Below are 25078 nucleotides of genomic sequence, written 5' to 3'. Positions count from 1 at the left end.
AGGTGATGTCTCAGGCGTGATACGGACTGCACGGCCTTATGCGACGTACTTTCTGAAGGCACCTGCTCAGCCTGGAACTTTCCAGTCGCCCTGTACTCTTCTCGCACCTTCAGTCCCAACAGGCTATCAATATCTGCGAAGACTTTCTGCAACTCGACCATAAGCACCGCGATTTAGAGTAGAAAGCACCATGACTTGCTTTCTGTGCCGCATCGTCCGTGAGGCTCTGCTTGTCACCTACAGCTCTGGCGCGTGTCTTTGACCTTCCGCAGGATCCGAAAACAGTATGGTTCTGTGTAAGACGTGTTCGAATATTGTTCATGGCTGGTGCAAGCGAATGGAGATCACCTGTACGACCTGCGCATTAATGGAAGATACCGCACATTGCGTGCAGTGGAAGCGTCCATCGTCCTGAGACCTTGTAATCTTCTCCTGCCGCCCATCGGGCCACTTGAGCGTCGCCGTACGCTGATGCACAGTTCGTTGATGGTAGGCCGGACTGTTGACAGGGGTCCCGCATATGGGACACGTTGCTGCCTCACTGAAAAGCTCGATATCAGTAGGAGACGCTGAGCAAGAGCATTTCTTGCTTACGTTTTATTGGACATCGTCGATAAGCTTGACGCTTGCGCCGTTGATGCTGTATCGCGTGCTGGTTCCGATTCAGACGCGGACATCACTGCAAATCAAACTTTGAATGCGTAACTCGGGTTTTGCGGTATGTAGGTTTATCAGCGTCGCTCAGCGAATTAGGTGAAGTTGTTCAAGCACAGCATAGCTATAGAATGCGAAGCCCCGATGGTCAAGCACGGAGAAAACGCAAAAGGCTTCCAAGACAGTCGGTGAAGTGTTTCAATAGACGCCCAGTTTACTTTCAGCCACAGCCGAAATGGTGTAGATTCCGAGTCAATGCCCATTCAAAGAACATAATAATACATGATGGAATCATGTAAAATCGAGAACAAATGGAGTCGGCAATTGCAGGAAGAATTTTGGATAAATTGAATTGGTGTGACAAAGCCGTACAACGTCTAAACTACATGACCACGATGCTGAAAGTCAGTATTGAAGGAGACAGGAGCACAGGAATAAAAGACCGATGAGCTATAACAGGAGCATTCCATAGAGACCTTGATAATGCAAAGAATGAATGCAGATACGCATACCGAGTTCGACACCGATCAACGTCGTCGACCCAGCATGATCCTCTCCGCCCTCTCCTTCAAGCCTTTCTTCACCGCAAGCCACAAGATATAGTTCGCCATGTCACCGCGGAGAAGAGCCTGCTCTAAGTTACCCCAGTCTCCGGCCTGGGGATCAGAGCTAGCAAGGAGATCGAGCCTCAGGTCGTTTGTGACGCCGATGTCTGTGAACGCCCGTGCAAAGTGCGGTGGTGGGTCCGAATTAATTCCGGCGAACGCATCTCTGAGAAATCTGTGAACATCCGGGTATAGACCGCGTTCCGAGGCAGGAGTTGGATCCCGTGTTTGCGAGCGACCCGTGTACGAACGCTGGCTCGCAGATCTCACGGGTGACTGGCTGACGGACGCAGCAGACGGATGACTGTAGCGCGGCGTGTTTTGTTCACCCCGCGCATTCGAGGGAGTCGACGGCTCACGATCTCTGCGATATGTGCTTGGCCCAGCCTGGGGTACAGGCGTCTCCCTGTTCCCAGCTATAGCAGCATTGCGTCTGGAATCAGCAACCATGCTGAGTTCGCTTAAGGAAGTGCTGACAGAATCAACGTTCGAATCCTGCAGATCGGGTGGCACTGGCAAGTTGCGCGCATGGCCTTGAAAAGATACGGCCTGCGCGCCGGGATGGAAGACTTGATCTGGTAATAACGGTGCACCTGAGTCTCGCTGATAGAAAACGTCGCCTTGCAGCAGCGCAGCTGGTGCTCGCAGACCGGAAGATTGACCTTGGAAGGGCGCAAGTGCGGCTTGAGGATGAAGTACATCGTTTTGAGACAGCGTCGCCGCTGATACCAGACCGGAAGCTTGAACCTGGGATGGCGCAATTGCAGCTTGCGGATGAAGATTATTTCCTTGAGACAACACGGCTGCTGTGACCAGACGGGGAACTTGGCCTTGCGCCGGTCCGTTGTGTGCATCGGGGAAAAGGTGGACGCCTGGCCACAGATGAGCCCGAATCGGTCGCGGTATATTCTGGCGATCGAGCGGTCTGTGATTATGTGGCGGGTTCAGCTCGGGCATCATCGAGATGTTCCCCATTGTCGCCGTCTTCAGGGAGCTGGGATCCAAAGAGCTCTGGTCAATAGGTCGGAGACGACAGGCGCCAGGCGGTCTGATAGGCTCCCTGACAGTTTCCTCGCGTCCCTGTCGAGCTTCGATGCAGGAAGGAGGATTGCCCCCATTTGCATGCTCGTGATTTGGAGCCTCTGTGCATGTAGCATGGCATCAGTCTAGATCGATGAAGAAGTATTCGTATTCACTGACGGTGATTAGGCTCTACCGCCTCTTCGGCGACTTCTACCTCAGCTTGAATCTCCTGGTGTCTGTTTGCGGATCCGTCACCGTCCTCTTCCGCAGGATCGTCATCGTCCTCTTCCGCGGAATTCTCATCGTTCTCTTCCGCAGGATCGTCATCGTCCTCTTCTACAGAATCGTCATCGTTCTCTTCCGCAGAATCGTCATCGGCCCCATCCATGTTTCCGTCATCAACCTCATATGCAAGTCTTTCGTCGACCTCGGGTAGCGCCGGACTATCAACATCTTCTTCGTCAGAATTATCAGTCTCTTCCTCTTCTGTCGGCTGGATGGGCAACGATCCGCTCGCGTCCTCTTCCGCAGATTCGTCATCGTCCTCTCCCGCAGGTTCGTCACCGTCCTTTTCCGCAAGTTCGTCATCGATCCCGTCCGCGATTCCGTCAGCGACTGCATCCGTGAATATTTCGTCGACCTCGGTCAGTGCCGGACTATCACTATCAAGTCCGTCAGTACTATCAGTCTCTTCCTCTTCTATCGGCTGGATGGCTGATGATCCACTCGCGGCTGGCCCTCTGCTCGCAGTATTTTGGGCCGCAGAAGGGGTGAAACCTTCACAATCCCTCTTCGCATGATCCTGCGAATATCTCGGTGCTCATACACGAAGCACAGTCATCGAACTCGCGCACCTGAAGTTTGTGTGGATCTCTGAACTGCGCAGAACAACGGATGCAATGGAAGCATCTCGTTCGAGGATTTCGCGGCACTTTATATTTCTTGCCTCTATCCCTGTATTTGACCCTCACCATTTCTTCAAGATGTTCGTGGCTGTTGTGGCTTTTCAATGATGGATAATGTCGACCGCATATTGGACAATATTGTGAGCGCCTGGTATGAGATATAAGTAGCATGGCTCCGAAGGAAGTGTAACTGGATATGCATACCTAGTTCTCTTGGGCGACGGTGCATCTTCATGGTCCGTTAGATGATCCTCCCGAGCGCGTCTTGCCATGTTTCGGAGTCACCTCGGGTCGTGATTCTGTCGTAGAGCCGTTGTGAAACGGATGGGACGACTCGCGCGAATGCGAATACTTTTGGAAGGCGTCGCCGTCGAGAATCGATAGCGGGTGCAGCTATAGAGGAACGCCAGAATGAGAATACGTTATCGCGACGCGCGTGCCAGTGGCCAGCGGCGAGTCAAAAGGAGTTTGCTGAGATTAAATGAACCACAGCGAGGGAGGGCCGACCTGCCTTTTGAAGTATTTATTGACAGTCTGTGTGGCTTTGACAAAACATGACAAACATCAGCGTAGAGCTTTTTTATCCATAACCCGTCGACATTCTCAGGGTTTGAAACATCAATGAAGGGTTCTTTGGATCTCTTATTGTCCGAAGAAGAGGGCCTGATCAAAAGTCGTTCAGAGCCGTTCCACAAAGCGAGATATCCTCACCGTCTCAGTGCTTCAAAATTGTATCGACGTCCATGTTGCGTTTCGTTTGCAATGTAAATAGCGGATAGCGTCGTAACCGCCTGAGAGTTTGAAAATCTTTATGCATTCGATCAACGGATCCATACGTAGCTGACTTCATTTTGAACTATCCCGATCGACGGTAGTCTGTTTCAAATTCACACTCCGATAGGTTGTGCCAATACCCATCCAGTGGAGTGTTTTGATCTCCGAACAGTGTCGATCAGATAACGATCTTGTATAAGTCCTTTGGAAAGTCAGTACGACAGCTTGATGAACGAGGTCTTACTATACAGCACTACTCTCCTTAGATGTGCGGTAGACTACCTGTAATGATACAACACAACTCCACAGAAAAGGGCAACGAACGAGTCCGCGCCGCACCAAGGTGAAACTACCGTGCTACACTCTAACCGACACGCTTTGAAACAAACACAATCATGTCTCCTGATATTCATTGCAAAAAAAATTCTTTTCCTTATGGTGAGGCGGGAGCTAAGATCTTCGGCGTCTGGCTGCGCGGACTTTCTCCGCTCTGTCCTTCAGGGCGTTCGCAACCCTGAGGTACCAGGCTATGTTCCGTCTATCCTGATCGACTTTCAGCTCCTCCTTCAACGCATCCCAGCCACCGTGCTCAGGACTTGAGCAGGCAAAGTCATCGAGTAAGCCCTCGGTGCTTACTCCCATATTCAAGAATGCCTGGACAAAATGATCAGGTGGTGCCGAGTCCTGCGACAGGCCTCGAAGGAATGCATCAATGACAGCGTAGCCATATGCATCTGGCGTAGTTGCAGGCGTCGACATGCGGTGGGCGCTGGGCTCCTGGCTAGGCGTGAAGGATGGAGAAACCGAGTGACTATTTCCAAGTGTGGTCACTTGCTCGTTATGAAGGGCTGACATCCCTGCTGTTGCAAAGTGGCGGCGTCCGCCATGAGAGCTCAAACCTGGATGTGGTATGGCAGAGTTACCGGCTGCAGCAATGCGGTTCTCCGGCTCGGCACTGACGGTCATAGCATGAAACGAAGAGTCAAACCAATCCATGTAAAGCTCAGGCAGCACGGTTTCTAGTGCCCGTGCTGAGCTCTCCTTCGCAGGAGGAGGGACTCCAGATGACGCTGCCGTTGCAGGAATGACCGGATCATGGAAGCTGTATGTCCCTTCAAGTGCTCGAGACTTCCCTTTCCCGGGAGCGCTAGGCTCCTGACGTTTCTTCAAGATAGCCTCGAGCTCCTCCGATTCATACAGCATTTTGGGACATGCCAGGTAGTCGTAATGAACATCGCGAGCTGAAGTTGCATTCGCATCGACCGGTAGAGCCCGAGCGACACTATTGGAGTGGAACTTGAGTTCCGAGAGTTTTCCAACCGCAGGATCAGAGCGCGAATCTCCTACATGTATCTCTCGTTTGGCATATTGAGTTGCCGTGCCGACAGCAGGTACCGACACCCGCTTAGCTGAGGATGTGCCATCAGTAGCAGAGGGTATGAGAGACATTGAAACGGTGGGAGGAGCTGCAGCAGGGCGCTCAACAGGACCAGCCGGTCGAGATGTCGGCTCTTCATGTCCTTCAAGCCATCGTGCGATGTCCGACAGTCCACTGGACTGGTTGTAGATACCAGCCTCTTCAGTGGGATGTGCGTCTGGGTTCATAAGGCATGACCCGTATGTCAGCGTGGGCTCGCAGTAAGTCAACAATGGACTCACTGTCTCCTCGCAAACTCGCACTTTGCACGGACTCGTCACCGATGAGCTCGATTCCCTCACGGGTGGCGTTTCGTGCCCTTTTGCGAGGTATGTTGGTGCGTGGTGTGCGTACTTCATCCTCTTTGTCGGAAGCGTCATCGATGAAATCCTGTGTATTATCTCAGTCCTGAATGGAACACGCCGTGGAGTTATCATAGCACCTCTGAGATTTCCCTACACCATTCATCACCATCAGCACATGCGCAACCGTAGCTGTGCGAATCTCGCGCATCTGGAGTTTGAATGGCTCACCTCTTTCTTTTCAGAGATCCCGCACGATCGAGTACCATGATCTGCTTTACGATTATGATCAATGATCATCGACATCAGACGAACACGGGACTTTGCACCAGTTGTTGATACAATCTTCCAACGATAATTTGACAGTGCTTGAACAATGCTATTTACTTGAGAACGATCAATTCATACTTTTCCTGCCGTCACGACTATACTATAGTGAGAATTGATGAGCTCACCTGAACCTTCCAAAAGTATGGGTCAAATATTGCCAGGCGTCCAACGAGCTAAATAAAGTGATGATCGGCGCGACAATTCCTTGATGTTAGGAATGAGAGCCCTTCTGATACTCCAGCTTCGAGAAATAGCCGCTCGGAGTTGCGTTTCAAAGGGCGTGAGCCCAGGACGGGGGCCTCGAAAACGATGCCAACTATGGCTTCAGTGTGTCTGCAAGGGAGCGTGGCACGCGAACGTCGCCCTTTTCAGTCCCACGAGGCCGGAGCGTGATGATCTGAGTTCAATATCCGAGCACGATGCAATAAGTCTATACCGCCGACAGTAGGCCGGTTTGTCTCTGATCTCGCTGCAGCATTAGCAAACAAACCCTAACGGACAACTTCTGCACTTTTTTCACATCATAAGTCCTAAGGCACAAACCGTGCCCGCATTCAGCCCGGTTTTGCTCTGTATGAGAAAAATCTATCCGCAAGTATTTACGCGCATGATATTGTCACTGCACTTCGACGGAAACCTGGGCCGTTAGGCCTGCGATTCATAACTTTCTGCAATTTGGACGAGTTGAGTCTGACCTCACGTACCAGCCATGCTACAGCATACTATACATTCGGGCTCTGCTGCTCTTCTCATCTTCACCCCAAGCACAAATCAGTTCTCCGCGATCTTGATCACCAACTTCCCGATAGTCTTCCCGCCCCTCGTCGTCAGATCAGTCTGAGCCTCACGCACACCCTCTGTCGTGAACGGGTATTCCTTGTACACGACGATCTTGATGACGCCACTAGAGATGAGCTGGAAGAGCTCCGTGCCGTACTGAAGGGTCTCTTCTGGCGTGACGGTGTAGTTCGCCAAGCTACGACATGATATGTAAGGGAAGCAGTATTGCCACAGGTGAGCGAAAGGACCTACGCCGGACGAAGAATGGCGAGATTCTTCTCAACGAGCTTGAGGGGCGCGAAGGGCGGTACCGGCCCTGAGGCGTTCCCCACAGAGACGAGCGTGCCCTTTCGGCGCAAAAGCTTAAAGTCATCTTCAAAGCTGCATCCAAGCAGTCAGGACGCCAACATCGACAAGATATGTGCAGCAGACGTACGTATCCTTCCCAACACCATCATACACGACATGCACGCCTTCGCCGTTCGTGATCTCCAACACGCGATCGACGGTGTTCTCCTTAGTGTAAAGGATTACGTGGTCTGCACCATGCTTCTTCGCGACCTCCGCTTTCTCCGGGGTGGACGTCGTCCCAATTACGATCGCCCCGCGATGCTTTGCTATCTGGCTGAAGATCAGGCCAAGACCGCCCGCGATGGTGTGGATGAAGACATAGTCGCCCTTTTTCACGTAATAGGACTCGGTCATGAAGGTGAGCGCAGTGAGACCTGAGATGACATGCGCATGAGATTTACATTACTATTCATGGGTGCAGAACGCTCACCTTGGAGGATACTAGCAGCTGCAATTAAAAGGGAGACGGATTCCGGCACGGCGTAGACCTTCGTGTAGGGCGCAGAGACATACTCGGCGTGCGATCCAAGAGTCATCTAGCGCAGATGTATCTGGCCGTTAATACGTGCCCAAGTTTCCTGCAATGTATGCAACGTACCACCGCAACCTTGTCGCCGACCTTGTATCCGCGCTTCTTGTACTGTTCATCATTCAATACCGCTTCATCTGTCGGCAGTGCGACAATGACACCAGAAGCCTCTGTGCCAATGGCGAGAGGAAACGACTTAGTTGGGTAGAGTCCGCTTCTAAAGTGACGTTCAGTGGTTCGCCCATCATTTCTGGACAGTACGAAAAAAGCACCGGTAGTATGTGTCGACGAAGTTGACACCCCCATAATGAACCTGCATCATAGTCACCACCAATTATGAGGAACCTGCTATACGCTGCGAATCGCGCACGTACCTTCACCAGGACATTGCTCGGGTTCTGCTGAGGGAACGGCACCAACTGTTTCTCCAGAGCGTCGACGCCTCCGTTCTTGTTGATGGTGATCGCCTGTATCGTCTTCGGGAACGACATTTTGCCAGTCTGCGCTGCTGTGGTAGATAGGTGGCGGACGAGCTGGTTCGTGCGGGTGAGTGCTGCTTGTCTGCCTGTGCTGACGAATGCGAAGCCCAGTCGGGAGGTGGTGGGTGTCAGTGTGATCATCGGCTGATTAGCCGGGAGGCCGTCGGTCAGCTTACTATGGCCTAAAGCCAGAGCCAGTTTGGCTAGAATTTCTCAGTGCGAGGTGTATGCAAACACTCAGCTTACTCACCGGCCGTCTTCACGAAGTTGTCTCGTCATGTTGCGCCTAGGATTCGTCATCACGAACGATGCATTCGGACGCTATGCGAGCCGCCCATGGCGCTGTCGCAGTCGAAGACGGTGTGCAGAAAGACCCTATTCAAGAACGTCCTATACGTGGGGCTCGACGATCGTAGGAGATGTAACATGGAACGAGGAGCAAAAATGCGAAGATGGTTGTAACTTGTAACCGACATCAGACGTTGAATGTGATGCTTGCCGTAAAGCCCGCTCGCCGCGATGCATCTCAAGCATCACTCTCCCCTCTAATACGAGTACTTCAACGGGGACGGAATCTTCAAACAGAGTACGGAGGCACGACTGTACGTCTACAGAACCTTTTCTGCCGTGAAGAGGCCCAATGTGCTCGCTATGAACGAACTGTCGAGATGATGCACTATACATACATGAATGTTGAGCTGCCAAAGTTGGACTTCCAAGATCCTATCCCCCAAAATATACCGTCCAGGTCATTTCGGACCCCTCAACGTCTCGAGCCGTCCCTCTCAGCGAACGCTGCCATCAGCATCTCATAGATGAATACCATCTGATCCTGCTTCTGGACCATACCCGGCCGCTGCTCCCTGAGAGCGTCAATCTCCTGCGCAACTAAGTCGTCCTCCAGTTCCTGCGGAAGCGGCCCCAGTGGCGATAGCGTCAGCGGCGACGCGACAGGCGGTGATGCCGGTAGGGAAAGGAAGCCGTAAACACGCAAGAGCGAGCACAATGCGATGAACGCGCCCGTCCGTCCGACGCCAGCAGAGCAGTTCACAATAATGGGAGGGTCCGGGTCCAGATCCTCCGGGTGAGGCTGCGATGAAAGGTCGCGATTCACTTCGTCCACCAGGCGGACAAATCTAAGCAGAGCTGAGCGATGCTCTTCGTTGGGAACACCGTGGTCTGGCCAGGTGCCGTAGAGCATGTGGCGAAAGACGGTGGGCTCAGATCGCACGGTGGTGAGGGGCTCGATGGATACAGTGCTCTGGATGCACAATGCGTCATCGATCCGTTTGGTCTCCAAAAGGGTGACCCTCAGCGATGGCGCATGACGCCCGTCTTCAGGGACAATCTCCCAGGACTCGCCCTTTTGCTCTGGGAAGTAGACGTGGGCCTTGCGCATGCCACTCTCGAGGTTCTGCGTGAGCTGGACTACCGTCCGAATCCTGCTAATCTTCTGACCGATGGCTGGAGCTTCGCTAGGTGCAGCAGAGAGGTGAGGCAGAGCAATCGGCTTCGAGATGGCACTGAGAAAGGTGTGCGCCGTGCGAGGCAGAGGCGCCTGCGTCGCGATCCACCACTTTCCACCAGCACGTTCGCGCACCCAGTTCGCGTTGAGATAACGCCCGCCCAGAGAGGCGCGATCCCCCTTGTCCAACGCGTCCTCCGAGACAACTACGCGTGTACGGTCGTACGGTGTGATGTCGCTATAACGATTACTCACTTCATTGAGCGCGCTACAGCCGACCGAGACAGAATAGTAGTTGATAAAATCGGCGTTGTCGGATACAAATGGGAGAAGATGGACGAGGCGATGCGCGGCGGATGGGTGGGTTCGACGCCGCGATTCATTGCGCGCATTCGCACGCGACCCCTCGCGATGAGAGAGGATCTGAGTGGCGGCGGCTATATGAGGGGGGGAGTTACAGTGAATCAGCCACTCTGGGACTGTGGACGATGCCTTCAGCATGTTGAAGATGGAATATCGCGGTGGCAGCAACGCACAATGAGAAAAGGAAGGCGGTACCCCGCTGTTGAGCAAATGCGTCACGTGATGGGCAACTGCTATATTCCGGGTCTATTGCTCGACGATTCGAGCGTTCCAAACGTTCGGGAGTCCCGTCCCTTTGCGTTTCCAGATACAATGCAAAGCGAGCTCCAGCAACTGATCACATCGGAGACTCGAGTGAAGTGAGCGGAAAGTTTGCAAATTGTGACCACACGGTCTGACCTCCTGTCAGAGTGAGCTCGACTCTTGACAAGTCTGTCGGAAAGAAGTTCCTCACCGACGGAGATCCCGAGACATGTTGGACATCGCAGCAAGTAAGATTTTCGGTGGTTTCTTGCAGCAAGCAGGGATAACGCTCTCGTGCCGATAGGGGCTTCCTCAATTCATCCAGCTGTCTTTTCCCGCACCCATCCTACCTAAGCGCTTTGCCATCACATTCCAAGGAGGTTTCGTGGGCACGCGGTGTACTGTTGAGATTCCAGAGGAGACGGGCCCAGAGAAGACGATATGGCAGACTCTTGTGCAGATATACCCAGAGGATGTGAACCGAAAGCAGATTTTCGAGCTGCCCGATCTGCAGCGTGGCGTGAAGGCAGTGAAGCTGGTGTTTCATGAGAGCTCCGATTTCTTTGGCAGGATTACCGTGTACGATTTACAGCTCGAGGGAAGCAATGTATGATGTGCAGGATGAAGAGATTGTGATGCCTGCAAGCAGCCGTCGACAGCAGGCAGATGAGCGAGACCAACTCCGAGTCGCGGTCATGCCACCAGCGCGGTCAATTCACGCACGCGACTTGGACCTCTTCATCCATGATGATCCTCTATCTGAGTTCGCTTGCTTTGGAACAAGTTGGAACCTTTATTTCCACAATCATAAATATTGTCTAGTGATTATATCGAGCTACGTGGTACTCTAACAAAACTCTGGATAACGCAACTGGCTGATTCTCAGGTTAGTATGTGGGTCACTTTCGTTTCGCGAGACGGCCGCAGGCAAGTCTAAGCACGGCGCCTCCGCCTGCTTTTTCCGAGATGCATGACTCCGCGACCATCCACTGCACGTTGATGAATTTTCGGATGAACTCTCGGGGCTCTGCAACACGTCCCCTGACGCAACAAGCTCTTCGAAGAGGATCTGCTCACAGAGCACCACTCTTGCACCGGCTGACTCCATGCATGCAGTGCTCTCAAGACCCGAAGGCAAGCAAAGCAGCATGACGTCTGTAGTTACAAAAGCTACGAATATTTTCATTGTGGTTTCATCGCTGGGGACATATCGATGGCCCTCATTCACGTTCGCATGTAACGCCCTTGTTCCTGCCTGAGTTGGACAATGCACCACGGTCGATCCAACATATATGAAGCGCATTCAGAAAGCCTGTCACGCCAAAAAATGCAAGTCGAACATGAGAAGATCTAGATATTGGTATATAGAAGCATACGTCAATGAGGCAGAGGCAATACTACAGTCTGGAGCAGTGATACAACCTTCACCCGTCACAGTGCCCTAGATCACTCCTTCGCCGTCCCAAGGGACTTCTACCATCAGTACGCCGTTCAAAATGTCAAGCAGGTATCTCGAATGCTCTCCACCGGGAAGTCGTGAAGTCGTGTCCGTACTCAATCTCAACCCACCGTCGCCTTGCATGATTGACGATGCCGTTGGAATGGTCACCACCATCATCCAAGCCGAACGCGCGATGCCATCCAAGGCCAAATGCGGAGAGCTTGCATGTATTCGAACTGTGAAAGTATTTAGATGATCAGTTTGAAGTGGATGCATAGAACAGATTGACCAAATAATCTCATATAAGACGAGCACTACGCACCTTATTGTACAAATCACAGCACCAGGGACCACCTCTCCTTCGACTGCCCACAAGCCGCTGACGAGTGCCAAATCAACCAGCATGCCCCTTGTCATCGCCGCCCTCTGCTCATCAGGCTCCTGCGCAAATTGCTCCTGGACATAATCCCTCTCTGGCGCAATCGCACGTAGTGCAGGTTTTGTGCTCAAATCCAGCGCAAATACCGCCGTTGCAGGCGGGAACTCCGTAACATACTCGCGTAGTGCCTCCGGCGAATCAGTTGCGATGTATGTGATCGGAGGTGCGGGAAAGTGCAGCGGTCCCAGCTCGCTGTCAGGATGTTGGGATGCAGATGTCGAGGGCAAGGGCGAGTCTGGGTAAAGTCGGGTCCAAGTGTTGCGTACGGCTCGAGCATAGTTGGATGTAGGCAGGTACGGCTGGTTGTACATGTCAGATTGCATCGTTCGCTCGCCGCGCCGGAGGTGTACGCCGATGTAGGGCTCAGGCTCAGGGTTATGTCCCGCATGATGATCATCACCAGAGGGTAGCGAGAGAACGGAGGCGATCTCCAAGCGCGCTGCGCGAATTAACGCAGCTGTATGCGCGTTTGGCCGAATTGTGTGCGTGAGCGAATACGTTGCACGATTAAAGATTGGTCTTTGGCTATTGATACCATCGGCAGCTCTACAAAATCAGTGTTTAAACTTAACTTGTGAAGAGAGGCGCTCTGGAAGGGCCTCACTTGTCTTCGAATGTCTCCACGAACTTGTCACCAAAGTGAAATGCTGCTGTTCTTGAGCTCACGACCTGCAAGAAGACCAAGATGGGCTGAAATACTCCACGGAATGATTCGAAGGAGACCAACCCAGTGTCTAGGATGCATAAACGGATGATTCTGAAATGAGGAACTGGCAATCTTACCTGGCACTACGAGGGCATGCGACTAGTTCTGTATGCGATTATGGTAAGCATCAATGAGGCTTCGTACGTGAGATGCAGCACTGGCCTTCAGGTGGAGGTGGCATGCAGCCTGGCTCCGGACCCGGTTGAGTAATACGAACGTCTTCAAAGTAATCCATCCACCTGACACATGATTTAGTGCGCTGAAAGTTTCGGTGTCACAAGCGTGCTCACAGCCCACGATTCCAGTAGGTGTCGTCAACAAATAACGTGCTACCACGCTGCCGCATGTGTCATCTCGTGTCCCGGTGAGTGTAGTCGAAGAGGCGTACCTCCCGAGCTAGCCCGGCTACCTGAGCCATCAGCGCTAGATCTGTCGACAGACCTACATGTCCATCCAGCATATATGTGATAGTGCGTGAACATATCTTCGACCGTCCAGCGCCAGGCTTCTCGTCCTTGTGCGCGACGTCGATTGGGCCGTTCCGCGGCTGAGCCCAGTACTTTTTCCTTTCTATGAAGTTCGACAGCTTGTAGCACTCATGGCGGTAATCCGCACTCGTGAGCGGGAAGTCCGTGTAGTTCTCATAAGAAATTATGCGACTGCTGGGTACATTCGGACCAGCGGAAGGAACGGACGAGACTTGATGCGATGTTGAGCGGTCCGCGGTGTGGCTTACCTCTTCAGCCCGGTCCCAGGTCATGTAGATCACCCCCAAAATGCAGCTGACCATGATGAAGGCGGCGAGAAACATGTAGCGCTGCACGAACTTCTTCTCCGTAACCCTTGCTGCTCGATTTTTCATGATGTCATGATCATCCCCTCGACTCCGGTATCCCCGGGGCGGCGAGCGACCAGGAGTTGAAAAGAATGGATCATCTTCTTCTTCGTCTTGAACCATTTCATAACGCTCGCCCTCGTTGCGGCCTTCTTCTGCTCGTCCAGAACGCGTATGTGGTGTTCTGGGAGTTAGAACTTGGCCAGGATGGTTCAGGTAGTCTGACGAGGACACAAAGAGGTTCGCCAACGGTCGTGCTGGCTGAGGCATGGTACAACGTCGAGCTCGCCGTGGCGCACGCGAATAGCGAGGCAGAGAGACGTAAATGGACGCGTTCGAACAAGAAGGTGCATAATTGGGTCAAATTACTTGCTAGGTCGACAACGAGGCACGCGCTGAGCGCCCGACGCGTTATGGGCGCTTGTAGGCGTGTAGGGTCGTTCATGAACTGCTCTATTCAAAATCTGGCACCGAAATTCATCGTGTTCTTTTCCCTTGTTGCACCTGTCTATGGGGCGTATGTTTCAACGGAAGATCTTCTGTAACATCGTAATGGACGAGCAGCCTGCCTCAACGCTTGCGCTTAGCTCACAATGAGGCGTGCTGCGCATGGCATGCCTATGCCACCTTGTTCTAGGATTCATGTCGGCATGCATGACGTCCTCCTCGGGGCAAAGAAAAAAAAGAGAAGTTAAAAAAGGCACACACGGTAAGCTATTCATAGATAAAATCTTGTCACATAATAAGCCTGAACTTCAGCTTGTCTCCTTCGATGATCTCCTGCCTCTTCGCCAGCATTTCGACCATGTCCCAGTTGCAGCTGACGTACCGTCCATTTAGCCACTCCCGACGCTCTTGCACCAACCATACAAGGGAATGAGCAGCGAGCTCCACGGTATCGCAGAGGAGAACTTTTCTTAATGCATCAGGCATGTCCAAGGTCATTTCAGTCGGAATCAATCCAGGATGTACCGTATACGAGACGATGCCCTTGTTTGCATATTCTGCAACGAGTATCTCTGTGAAGCGCGACAGCGCTAGCTTCGAGGCCTAGCGCGATGCGTGCAAGTGTGTCAGTGACTGCAGGAACGCATACAACCGGCTTCTGACTAACCTTGTATGCAGAGTTGAACTGACCTGCTTGCAATGCGGCCAAGCTCCCGATGTTGAGGATCGTTTTATCGCCATCACTCTCAATGAGCAACGGAAGACATGCGCGGGAGACGAAGTACGTCCCCAGGATGTTCACCTCCCACACCTTCCACCATGCCTGCGGGTCTGAATCGCCGATCAGATCAGCCGTTTCTTTAGCGCCCGCATTATTTATCAAGATATCCAGGCGTCCGAACGTCCTTTTCACGTTCTGAACAGCGGTCTCAATTTCATCGACCTTCGTCGTGTCCGCCGTGAGCTTGAGCACCCTGAGCTCTGTGCCCCTCCGCTGTGCCGCCATGCAGGATGCCTCGGCGTCAGAAAGGTCGGACCTTGCGAGAAGTGCGAGACCACAGACGCCAGCCTGCGCGAAGGCGATCGCGGCGGCTTTTCCGATCCCTTTGGATGCCCCAGTAATGAGGATGATTCTCCCTGATAGGTCGGCTTTGCTCGGGTCAATGGTTGCATAGGTATCGTGCCGTACGGTGGACATGAAGTGAGTATCTGACGAACTGACGTTCGTCACTAGTTCGTAAAGGACGCTTGATAATAATCGAACTTACCAGAGATCATGCTCACCACTGCAGGCCTTGCGAGGCGGGCACAGCGCACGGGATAGGTTCGAGCCCAGGAGAAGATGGGTCGATGAATCAAATCAATCGGCGCCAGATTCCCGTTGCCTATATAAACGGTTCACGCGGGTCTCCTCACCGTCCTGATCGGAGGGCTTCTTGCCTCCTGATCTGCAAGGCACGTGGACGGCTTGCCGGTTACCTGTATTCCTCCCAGGTACAGAAGGTGACTATCATACCGGTGAGCCAGCCACATTTCGCAAAGGAATGGTCGTGCCTTTTTCCGAATTTCATAGCATCTGTCCATGGAACACCGGCGGAGAAACCGCTTTGCGTTCCTGAGAACGAAATCATGTCGTAAAGTGCCGATTCACACCGTCTCAGATTGACTCGAATTTATACCCACCATACTTCCTGTCAACCTTCACAAAAAACTAGTCAACGATGTTGTGACTAGACTAATGAATGGCATGTGTGCACGATGGAATCTCTCTTCTTTCACGTAATGCACCGCCAAGCAGTCGGTGCCGCCTTCTCCAGTGCAATGTCAATAGCGGCATAGGATCGTCATTTTCTATCATGAGGCCACGTAAGGCGAGGATTGGCTCAGGAAGAGTGGCATAGACGGAATCGATCATAAAGCACTCAAGGTAGCAGTGATCAATGATACGAGAGAGGGGGCGAATTGACATCACGCTCAGTTCACGTTTGAAGTTTTCGCGAGATCTTCGGTCAAATTCGTTTCCCGTGGATGTCGACAGAGGACGAAGAAATGTTGATCAAAACACTCTCACAATGATGCCAAACATAAAGAACATTACCTTCAAATTGGACTCCCCGGGCCACTGAGAGCGCGAGCTTCTGATTAAAGGTGAAGCCACACTTTGCTTCGTTCCTGTCCATGTTGCTTATGTCATGCGACATTGCACAGGTTGTGCTGCGTCGGTCCGTGTTTTCATTAACAGTCTTCGAGCGGCCCGCATACCGGTACAATTGCTAGATCGGCGATGTTTTTTTTTGTTCGCCAGCCACGGTACCGTAAGGCTCTCCTTATCTGCTTGTCGCCTCTCAAATCGCCAAATAAGAAGCCAGTGCGCACCTGACTGCTGCTATATTGATGCCACTGGCATTCCATGAAGAAGAACAACGGAAAGCAATTCATAAGGTCCTTCCTGACAGTCGAGATCCAGTAGGTCACCCTAATTCTGGCCGATTGCATTCTAATTCACCATACAGCCTTGGAAGGCTTCGAAAGTGCGAAAAGGTAGCTTTCTTGAATGAAGCCGAACATATCGTCCATAAGGGTCGCATGAATGGAACGCTTTTCAAGAATAGAACGGAATACCATCGCGGCTTGTGGTACTAGACGCCACGGACATCGTAGTGCTAAAGCCGCTCAATGATAGAAGGCTGATATCATTCCCTCCGAGTCCCCGAGGACGCACGGCATCGTCGATATGGTCAACATCCCTCAATGCAGATGCACGCGCAAAACTGTATGATATAGTCCCCTAACGCCGCTCGAACAGACTACGACCACATTTGTTGCCTGACCCAGAATGTCACGACCCTCGCAATGGTATAGCGTGCAGGAGAGACTGACGTTCTTCAGGCTGGGCCCTCATGCGTGCCTCGGAGGCAAGTTCGCGTTGATGGTCTCGACCTGCCTGATAACGTCCCTCTTACGCGACTGGAAGTTCGCAATGCCGCAAAAGCCTGGAAGACGAAGGAGCAGTGGCGACAGCGTGTCAGGCAGGGAGGCATGGTCGGTCTCGTATTCGGCGTGCACGACGTGCCGCTAATGGGTTAAGAAATTTTGCGTTTCTACCTTTTTCATTGCAGCGTAGAGCCGGAATGTACTGCATTTCCTCCGCAAGCGGGATGAATTGTATGATTTCTCGTTCCAGTACAAATTGAGGATAGTTATGGGCGCTTGTGGGCGCCTTGCCAAGTTGCCGAGGGTCACTGATCTTGAGTCTTGACCAAAAGTATACTCTCCAGTCCGATACCGCTACGGTTCTTACAAGCAGCACATTTACACACAAGATTTCTCATTGCAGTCTGCACGATGAGACAGGGCCCTGGTGATAAGAGAAGCTGACGTTTCCGCAAAGATCCGAGCTAACTGGTGTTCCTTCGCACCTATTAGCCGAGCCTCGAGTTTAGGTTCCTCCGAGAATGAACATTGATTCAAACCTTCTCCGCATCGCGTTTCCTTGCTACTTTAACGCTCATAAGGACACTGTAGTCGCGCTTCAAGCACCCTCGATCGTACGCCGAAATCAGGCGTCGCCATGTTTCCAAGTTGGCCCCTTGATGCCGATCCGCCACTGCAGGATCCTGGTGTTGGCACTCAACAGAGCAATGACGGATCGAAACCGGCGCGATTGCACAGAAGACCTGTCGACCCATTCTATTGTGACAGTTGTAAGAAAGAGATTATGGGCGAGTTCAAACATCATCATGACTGGCGATTGCATGAGCATGAGTGCGAAGTCACCAACGTTCCCGGAGTTGCCGAAACATTGACGGTGGTGAGGAACGAGAAGACCGGCAGATTTCACTGTCCCGGGTGCAAACTATATTCCCATTCATATGCACACTGTCTACGGGTAATTGCATTTATCACTGTCCATTGAATTAAGCTAACGTTCTCCAGGCGCATGCACGGAAGTGCATGCCAATCTGGATGGCACATACTAGTCAACACGGTGCAGCAGCCGAGTCATCTGGCCAGAGTGTCTTAGTGTCTACTCTACAAACCGTTTCTGATGACGCTGCTAAAACACGTCTGTTACCGTGAGCCTCCCATGCCTTCTTTCTTGTTATATTGCTTCGTATTAATACACCAATAGTGTCAAAAAGCACGACATCCCACGCTCGCGCCGCGCACAGATTCGCTACTTCGCGCAGCAAGGGTTCCCAGAGTGGAACATCGCCGAGTACATGCGCATTGATGACCGAACGGTAGCGAGAGTATTAAAGAATGACATGGAGGACGATTTGGAGAGTGACGATGAATATTTTCAGGTCATCGATGCCACAGGTATCGACGAGTTTTCCATCGATACTGACCACATGAAGATCGAAGACGGCATGTTGAATGCGGAAGGGGATAGTGCGCAGGTTCATCAGGGTGATCTACCCGAAGATGTAGACATGAGTGATGGCGCAGAAGAGCAGGAAGTGGAGCATGTCCTCTGTAAGCTGTTAGCTTGGTCCAGTATTACATCCACTCATCATACTTCATGCAAGATACCAGCCTTTCACCTACACCAGCCTCTCGTTCTTCGAGTGTTGAAGAGCCAGATCGTTCACCATCACCCGTTCCGTCTCTCGAATGGCCCGAAAACGACGACGACATGATGGTGGACTCGTTACCAGCTGAGAATGTTGCTCTGAGTCCTACGAAGCGCGAGACGCCGCCGCCGCCGCCGCTAGGGATGTTGTCTTCTACGAGCTTGCAGCAGCCTACGCCTCCTCGAAGCTATCCACCGCAATCGCCTGTCATCCGTCCTCGCGAGGGCACGCAGCCTGTCCCGAAGCTCGAGACGCTGGGTGATCCACTGTTCCCTCCTGCACCATCCCGTGTTACTGACGGAAACACAACGTCAGACCAAGCTTTCGATGGCTTCGATGAACCTCAAGGACTCCCTGAGAGCAACATCAATGCCCAGGCACTCGCATCTATGGAGTTTGAGCATCCCGTCACGCTGCAGGTCATCGGTTCGAACGTCCCCGTCGTCACTCATTCCATATTCGCTTTCCTTTCCCCCCTGGGCCTTACCAGCCTTGCTTCCGCGTTTTTCGAATTTGGATGCAAGACCAGCGAGGATCTCGATGTGCTCTGTGCACTTGGCCGTCTTTACAGCTGGCAGCCCTTCCGAAAGTGGCTACATAAGCACCACAACGTGGACACCTCGCGCTGGTATTCGCTGGCAGCAGGGTTCAAAGAGTATGCGGCCTCACGAGGTGCTGATCTAGGCGTAGTCCCGCAAGTCAGGTTAGAGACGTCTCAGCCCTCTACCGCTTTCAGGGTGGCCCCAGGGAACGAAAACGCTCAAGCCATGTACGCGTTTCTCACTGGCTTGCGGCAGCCTCTGGGACGCCATCTCGGGCTATTCATGGCATGTGGATTGTCTACCGAAAATGCCCTCGATCGCTTCTGTTTCAAGCAAGAATCATGGGGTACCAAGAGGGACGAGCTCATTGAGAATGGTATGACGCAGCTGGAATGGCTCGTCGTTCGCGAGGGACTGCGTCGCAGACTGGAGGCGATGTCGATGTAAGATTGATCTTTTTGGTGTCTTTTCCGTTCGCTTGTTTCTTTTCTGCACTCACACACATCGTACGCACACGTGGAACCTATCATGACGGACCAATGGAACATATGTAGGGCAAAATCGCAGCCTAAGCAGTAGCATGTATGTACATTCCAGCACTGACTCGCTGACCGGCCGTATGTAATAATCCGAAAAACACAAGTCGCCTTTGCAAATCTATTGACTTTGACTCAGAACAATGATCGGTGCTTTCATAGGATCCGTGGCCGCAGCCTTAGGGTGGCCACTGATGCACGACACGGTCACGAGACCGCGACTCGGATGCCACAGCCTGATGATTATTCCATTCGACCTTGACCGCCATCGCTTATGCTCGTTGCTTTATCTATGTATATGCCACTTGCACTAATTCCGCGCATGAGACTGAGGTTCGCGCATAGCCCGGAATATGCTAGAACGGCATGGTGTGCGGGAACCGACGCATCTGTCTGATTCTGAGATCCGAGGCTCATTTGCAATCCTTGACGCTGCTCATGTGTTGCATTTGTCCGGCACGTCCAGTCGTCCACTCCTCTTCGGTAACTTTGGCATTAACGTAAAGCTGATGCATTTTCAGCGTGTTGGCATGATGAAATCCGGTAAGCAATGGCCGTGTTAGTGAAGCTTTGACTGTCGGCAAGCTGGACAGGCCGCTCCCAATAACTGAAGAGGAGTCCTTGCCTTCAATGCCGTCATCTGTTCATGACAATTGGAATTCAGCTGATACATGCTCTGCGTGTTGGCATGATAAAATCCAGTAAGCAATGCCCGTGTTAGCGGAGCACTGACTGTCGGCAAGCTTGACAGGTCGCTTCAATGGCCGAAGAGCAGTCCTTGCCTTCACTGCCATCTGCCCATCACCCTGCACTGCACATCGACCAGCGGTCTCGCATACCGCAGAATGATGGGGGCTCGCCGCCGCCTCAGGACGTCTTTTTTGTTCCTCTGTACTGATGACAGATCGTTCTGTCATTCCCTCCGTTTGCTCCGGGTTGCTGTGCTGGTAAGCGATTCTGACTTGATATGTCGTCATGTTCCGTATTGAGTTTTTTTGCTTCAATTTTATGAGGCTGACGGTTCGGGCGAAGACTGACGACGAGTGAGTCTATGCGCAGCCGTTCTCCTGAAACCCCGTCTCATCAGCGTTAGAACTCAAAAGTCCAGAGCATTTGACCCATCAGAATCAGCAGCTCGCATCAGCGCAACGTCGTCCCCAACAACGCCCACGGCCTCGTTCCCCGCTCACGATCACAGATTGTAACAAATTCGATGGCGCGCGCGTAGCTCACGAAACCGCCTTCACACCGTACTGCGTCAATCGTCCTGGATCATACCGCCTCACACCATGTCTTGCAAGAGAAGAATGAAATTCTACAGAATACAACTAAACAGAGCCCGTGATTATATCAACATAGACGTCCGTGGAGCCAGTACTGTAAGTAGATAGAGGAGAGGATATTGCCGGTGTCGAGGTCACGGCTCAAGGTGAAACATGATGGAAAGCTATGGCTACAGTGGGGAACAAGACAGCGAGATGACAGATAGATCAGAGACCGAGATGTATGCGCGAACGCTGAGACTGATGAAGACGCGACCGGGGACAGGGATGGGGACAAGAGCGGCCTTCGTTTTGTCTACCGAGATGATGACCGCGGATGCGACCACGCTGTCCCCTTTCCCCTCCACTCTAAGGTGTTGGATCCAAGCGTGCCGGTGGCTACAGGATGGGATAGACGGCAATCCTGCCGCGCCTGTGAGGTAGATCGATGCCGTGCCTGCGGGCTACGCCTCACGCAGCAGGGGATGTCGACGCCCTACTTCCTCCTCAACAGCTTCTTCAGCGGGTTGCCCGACATCATGCGGCTGCCCGACGCGCTACTCTGGCCCGACGACATGAGCGCCGCGAACATCTGGTGGTTGTCGCGGGGAGACTGGTGGAACGACGAAAATGCGTGTGGCGCGGCGGGCGCGGTCCCAAAGAAGCTCGACATGGGCGACGAGGGCGACGAGGTCTTGCATGACGACATGGTGTAGCGGCAAATGAGCGTGAAGGGTGCGAGGCAATTAGGTAGGTGTTGTGCGCGCAAAGAGGGCGACCGAATAGAATGGCGAGCCCGGGTGTGCCTTGAGTGGATTGTGAGGGCGGATGGGTGCTGTGCTCGCGACTAGCCAGCGAAGGCGAAGAGCTGAAGACTGATGAAGGAGCATGGTTGCGATGGGAGGAGCTTATAAGAGAGATTAGGAACGAATCCTGGCTCAGAGTACAAGGAAGATGCCATATCGGGACAATATTTGGGACCCCGCGGCAGTGCCTCGGGGGCCCTTGCCTTTCCTGGATCAAGGGCCGGACGTATTTGGGATGGTCGGTCTCTGAGGCATGCTCTCCCTCAAGGACGCCCTCGTATTTGACACCGCTTAACCACACCTCTGGATTCTCCATACAGCACAAGGCATATCCAGCTTGTTGGCTGAAGTGGCAGGATTTGTCGGGCACCGGGCATGACAGAGAACATTCTCTTTCCGGGATGATATGACTCGCGGTGCACGCAGCCTGAAGTGAATATCAGCTCACAGGACAGAAGACGGCTCCGAATCATTGCTGGTATATCCATGGAGGCTAGTTGAACGACATGCAGGGTACATGAACGAGAAGTGCAACGAGGACGCGAGATGAGTGTACTGCGAGGCGGAAGATGATTAGGACCTGCGAACAGAGTCCGTGATGAATGCGATACGATGCAATGCAAGAATGCGAACAGCAGAGACACAACGATCAGCTGGCAGAAAGCGAAAGTCCCCAGTATTCCAGACAATATAACGATAGGGCCGAAAGCGTCGCACCACATATCTTCTCGCGCTACGGCAAGTATGCGCTATAGGAGCGCGTTGTTATGTTCTCCGGACGCGACCAGTCGTTGCCAGTCTTTCCGCCATTGCTGCATGTTTGACCGCAATTTCTTGTCGGAGAGCACTTTTTCGATCCACGCGAGCAGTGCATTTTCGTCCTCAGGGACGAAGAATGACGATAACAGAGACAACACCGTTTCAAAGCTCGCATGCGACGATGTGATGTGGTCTGTGACATAATCTCAGCAGCTCGATGAGGCCGTGAACAGATATCAACATACCTCTGTAGACCCAAACAATCGCCACAGCCACCACAACGAAGATGTCGTAACCCTCTAGCAGGAATGCATCCCATAGCCGTAGTTGTGTCTGGAACGGCACAGAATTTGCGAAAAGTGTGATGTACCACTTCGTCGCGTAGGAGGTCGTCGAGACCATGTGTTTCTTGAACGCAGCATATACCGCCGGCAACATCTCCTCCATGACCCGCTCCTGCACATATATTGACTCCAGCAAACCAGGGAATCCCGGGCCGAAGATCGTGTGCATTTGGTACGCGTCGTGTAATCGAACCAGAGAGGCGTATACGCGCTCCGGCTCAAAATAACACAGAAGCGTCGCCGCAATGGGTCCCATGCCTTGACAATACCCACATGTCTCGCAATGTAGTGAAAACGAGTGGAGGACGTGGAACAGCGAGCGTTGTCTTGAGTGCAGCCAAATCACCGGCTGCGCCACCAAAGAACATCTGAGGACTCACCCTTGCCCGTACCTCGTCCGGAACATCACATGCCCGCTAATTGTGCGGGGAACGTCCAGGTCGATCTGTACATCGTACGTCGACGGGAGGTCGAGCGCCTCGAAGTACTGATCTGTCAGGTGTTTCGTCTCCGCCTTGCCGTGTTTGGAGAAGCGGCACAGCAGCGTGTCCCAGGCGGCAGTGCGCCAGCGGTCGGGGATCCCCTTGAACGTGCGCTCGCGCAGTTTGTGCTCCTTGGACGGCTTGATGCCCCAGGAATCGATATTTCGCCCGGTATCTCTCGAGCGGGCTTCCAGCATCCGCCCCCACTTCGCTACACGGGAGAGTTCCTTCTGTGGAGGTAGCACGGGTGGAAGAGATGGCAGCAAAGGCGCACTGGAGGGTCCAGAGGTGTTCGCGGTGGTGAGGCGTGTGAAGGGCTGGCGAAGCGGCGCGGCAGGAAGTAGGATGATGCGGTCGTGCGAGGGCGTCACGTAGAACCCGTATCTGAAAGAATATGAATCCAGGACTGGACAAGACGAGCTAGTCCGGCATACTCACCGATCCAAGCTTGCCAGCATCTCGACTTCCTGCGGCGTCAGCTCGCGCTTTTTCTCCGTCTCGTCGCCCAGAGCATGCAGGGCTGCCAGCTCGCTCGCGCGGCTACCCCCGACGCGCGCCCGCGTCCGTTCCACGCCCTCCTCGATCCCATCCCCGCGCACTCCGCACGTCTCCAGTTGTGCATATGTCGACCGAACGTGGAAACCATCCGCGTCTTCTCCCGGCAAGGGAGCTATTGAAGGCGCGCTTGAGGGCGAGCTCGTCGCCGTGGAGAGACGAGGAGGAGAAGATACCGGCGTGAGCAGAGGTTGTGATGGAGCGGGTGGGGATGAGAGTGACGGTTGCGATGCAGTCGTTATTGAAGCCTTCTCTTGTGGCTGCACTGTACTTGAGGAGGATGCACGGGGGGTGTCATCGTCTGACAGGCTGCCCAGAGTCTGTGGTCGTGGCGACTTGGGAAGCCCCGTGGATGCGGAGGAGGAGCTGGTTGTGAAGTTACTGAGGGCATCGCTGTACTTGCTCTCATGCTCGTATCCAGCTGATATCCGACTGTCCGTCGACGTGGACAACGAGGAGCAATTCGACAGGACCCGCGGTACTGAGAGTCTTTGATTGTCGGACTGGGATGTCCGGGGGATGCGGATGTCGCTGGACGGCGGTCTGCTGAACCCATCAGGCTCGCCCGAGTCGCGTGGCTTGTCAAGCATGCTTGAGCGCTGCCAGTCGTCGGTCTCGAAGTACGCGCTGTCCTCGAGCGGCCTCTCACCCCACTTCGCAGTCGCTTGTGGAGCGTCGACGCCCAAGACGGTCACGTCGATGTCGTGGTCTTTCGACGGGCGGAAGCAGTGGCCCACGGTGGGCGGGGGAGCAGACCAGCTGCCTGATTCCTCCTCGTACATAGAATATATCGTGACGATATCGGTTGAATCAGACGACTCGCAGTCGTCGGGGGTGAGCAGCGGCGTGTTCGTTGCGGTGGGCGGCGGCGTGGAGAGCGGCGAGGGATAGAGATGGTCGGGCGAGGATGATACTACCACGAACGATGGAGAGTCCATAAGAAAAGAGCGTAGAATATTAGAATAAAAGCATCAAAAAAGGAGGGTGAGAGTCTCAAGACTGTCACGATGGACAGCCCGTTAGCGACTCCGCACAGCCGCCACTTTGCGGAGGGCGGTATCGTGCCGACGTTCCCACAATTCGCTTGGTCGCGACGACACAGCACTCAATTATCTGCTGCACTTCCA

The 25078-nt window shown here is 53.2% G+C and overlaps 12 protein-coding genes across 12 annotated transcripts; 5 read left to right on the top strand and 7 right to left on the bottom strand.

Annotated features, from left to right (window-relative positions):
- Positions 1–852: 852 nt before the first annotated feature.
- LAESUDRAFT_52664 (uncharacterized protein) lies at positions 853–2404 on the bottom strand. The gene has a single exon (XM_040902812.1). The coding sequence runs from the start codon at positions 2232–2234 to the stop codon at positions 1182–1184; it is 1053 nt and encodes a 350-aa protein (XP_040766479.1). The 5' UTR covers positions 2235–2404; the 3' UTR covers positions 853–1181.
- Positions 2405–4411: 2007 nt separating this feature from the next.
- LAESUDRAFT_757450 (uncharacterized protein) lies at positions 4412–5949 on the bottom strand (the record flags this gene model as incomplete). The annotated part of the gene is made up of 4 exons (XM_040912301.1): positions 4412–5556; positions 5621–5768; positions 5821–5833; positions 5912–5949. The coding sequence occupies 4 exons, from the start codon at positions 5947–5949 to the stop codon at positions 4412–4414; spliced, it is 1344 nt and encodes a 447-aa protein (XP_040766478.1).
- A 150-nt stretch (positions 5950–6099) lies between these two features.
- On the top strand, positions 6100–6547 carry LAESUDRAFT_52506 (uncharacterized protein). Its single transcript, XM_040902805.1, has one exon. It carries the CDS (start codon positions 6219–6221, stop codon positions 6456–6458), a length of 240 nt encoding a protein of 79 aa, XP_040766477.1. The 5' UTR covers positions 6100–6218; the 3' UTR covers positions 6459–6547.
- Positions 6548–6781: 234 nt separating this feature from the next.
- On the bottom strand, positions 6782–8161 carry LAESUDRAFT_648812 (NAD-P-binding protein; the record flags this gene model as incomplete). Its single annotated transcript, XM_040904135.1, has 7 exons — positions 6782–6986; positions 7043–7171; positions 7227–7515; positions 7572–7677; positions 7740–7887; positions 7943–7983; positions 8045–8161. The coding sequence occupies 7 exons, from the start codon at positions 8159–8161 to the stop codon at positions 6782–6784; spliced, it is 1035 nt and encodes a 344-aa protein (XP_040766476.1).
- Positions 8162–8912: 751 nt separating this feature from the next.
- Positions 8913–10115, bottom strand: LAESUDRAFT_648403 (phosphatases II; the record flags this gene model as incomplete). Its single annotated transcript, XM_040904105.1, has 1 exon — positions 8913–10115. One exon carries the CDS (start codon positions 10113–10115, stop codon positions 8913–8915), a length of 1203 nt encoding a protein of 400 aa, XP_040766475.1.
- Positions 10116–10256: 141 nt separating this feature from the next.
- Positions 10257–10843, top strand: LAESUDRAFT_723653 (uncharacterized protein). The gene is made up of 3 exons (XM_040908455.1): positions 10257–10336; positions 10387–10468; positions 10525–10843. The coding sequence occupies exons 1-3, from the start codon at positions 10290–10292 to the stop codon at positions 10831–10833; spliced, it is 438 nt and encodes a 145-aa protein (XP_040766474.1). The 5' UTR covers positions 10257–10289; the 3' UTR covers positions 10834–10843.
- A 693-nt stretch (positions 10844–11536) lies between these two features.
- LAESUDRAFT_742405 (uncharacterized protein) lies at positions 11537–13985 on the bottom strand. Its single transcript, XM_040911192.1, has 8 exons — positions 13195–13985; positions 13097–13143; positions 12969–13045; positions 12884–12911; positions 12828–12834; positions 12705–12769; positions 11984–12646; positions 11537–11897 (listed from the first exon to the last, which is right to left on the bottom strand). Exons 1-8 carry the CDS (start codon positions 13909–13911, stop codon positions 11720–11722), a joined length of 1782 nt encoding a protein of 593 aa, XP_040766473.1. The 5' UTR covers positions 13912–13985; the 3' UTR covers positions 11537–11719.
- A 197-nt stretch (positions 13986–14182) lies between these two features.
- LAESUDRAFT_696981 (NAD(P)-binding protein) lies at positions 14183–15434 on the bottom strand. Its single transcript, XM_040906290.1, has 3 exons — positions 15357–15434; positions 14756–15297; positions 14183–14691 (listed from the first exon to the last, which is right to left on the bottom strand). The coding sequence occupies exons 1-3, from the start codon at positions 15364–15366 to the stop codon at positions 14377–14379; spliced, it is 867 nt and encodes a 288-aa protein (XP_040766472.1). The 5' UTR covers positions 15367–15434; the 3' UTR covers positions 14183–14376.
- Positions 15435–16800: 1366 nt separating this feature from the next.
- LAESUDRAFT_52412 (uncharacterized protein) lies at positions 16801–17266 on the top strand. Its single transcript, XM_040902803.1, has one exon. It carries the CDS (start codon positions 16925–16927, stop codon positions 17165–17167), a length of 243 nt encoding a protein of 80 aa, XP_040766471.1. The 5' UTR covers positions 16801–16924; the 3' UTR covers positions 17168–17266.
- A 295-nt stretch (positions 17267–17561) lies between these two features.
- On the top strand, positions 17562–19883 carry LAESUDRAFT_811331 (uncharacterized protein). Its single transcript, XM_040914305.1, has 4 exons — positions 17562–17977; positions 18025–18164; positions 18221–18567; positions 18621–19883. Exons 1-4 carry the CDS (start codon positions 17660–17662, stop codon positions 19652–19654), a joined length of 1839 nt encoding a protein of 612 aa, XP_040766470.1. The 5' UTR covers positions 17562–17659; the 3' UTR covers positions 19655–19883.
- Positions 19884–21329: 1446 nt separating this feature from the next.
- Positions 21330–21721, top strand: LAESUDRAFT_757443 (uncharacterized protein; the record flags this gene model as incomplete). Its single annotated transcript, XM_040912300.1, has 2 exons — positions 21330–21440; positions 21488–21721. 2 exons carry the CDS (start codon positions 21330–21332, stop codon positions 21719–21721), a joined length of 345 nt encoding a protein of 114 aa, XP_040766469.1.
- Positions 21722–22560: 839 nt separating this feature from the next.
- Positions 22561–24541, bottom strand: LAESUDRAFT_696977 (RabGAP/TBC; the record flags this gene model as incomplete). The annotated part of the gene is made up of 4 exons (XM_040906289.1): positions 22561–22763; positions 22816–23240; positions 23295–23780; positions 23835–24541. 4 exons carry the CDS (start codon positions 24539–24541, stop codon positions 22561–22563), a joined length of 1821 nt encoding a protein of 606 aa, XP_040766468.1.
- Positions 24542–25078: the final 537 nt, after the last annotated feature.

Source organism: Laetiporus sulphureus, assembly GCF_001632365.1.
Source record: "Laetiporus sulphureus 93-53 unplaced genomic scaffold LAESUscaffold_10, whole genome shotgun sequence".
NCBI classification, from domain to species: Eukaryota; Fungi; Basidiomycota; class Agaricomycetes; order Polyporales; family Laetiporaceae; genus Laetiporus; species Laetiporus sulphureus.
This window is presented reverse-complemented; position numbering and strand designations above follow the sequence as displayed.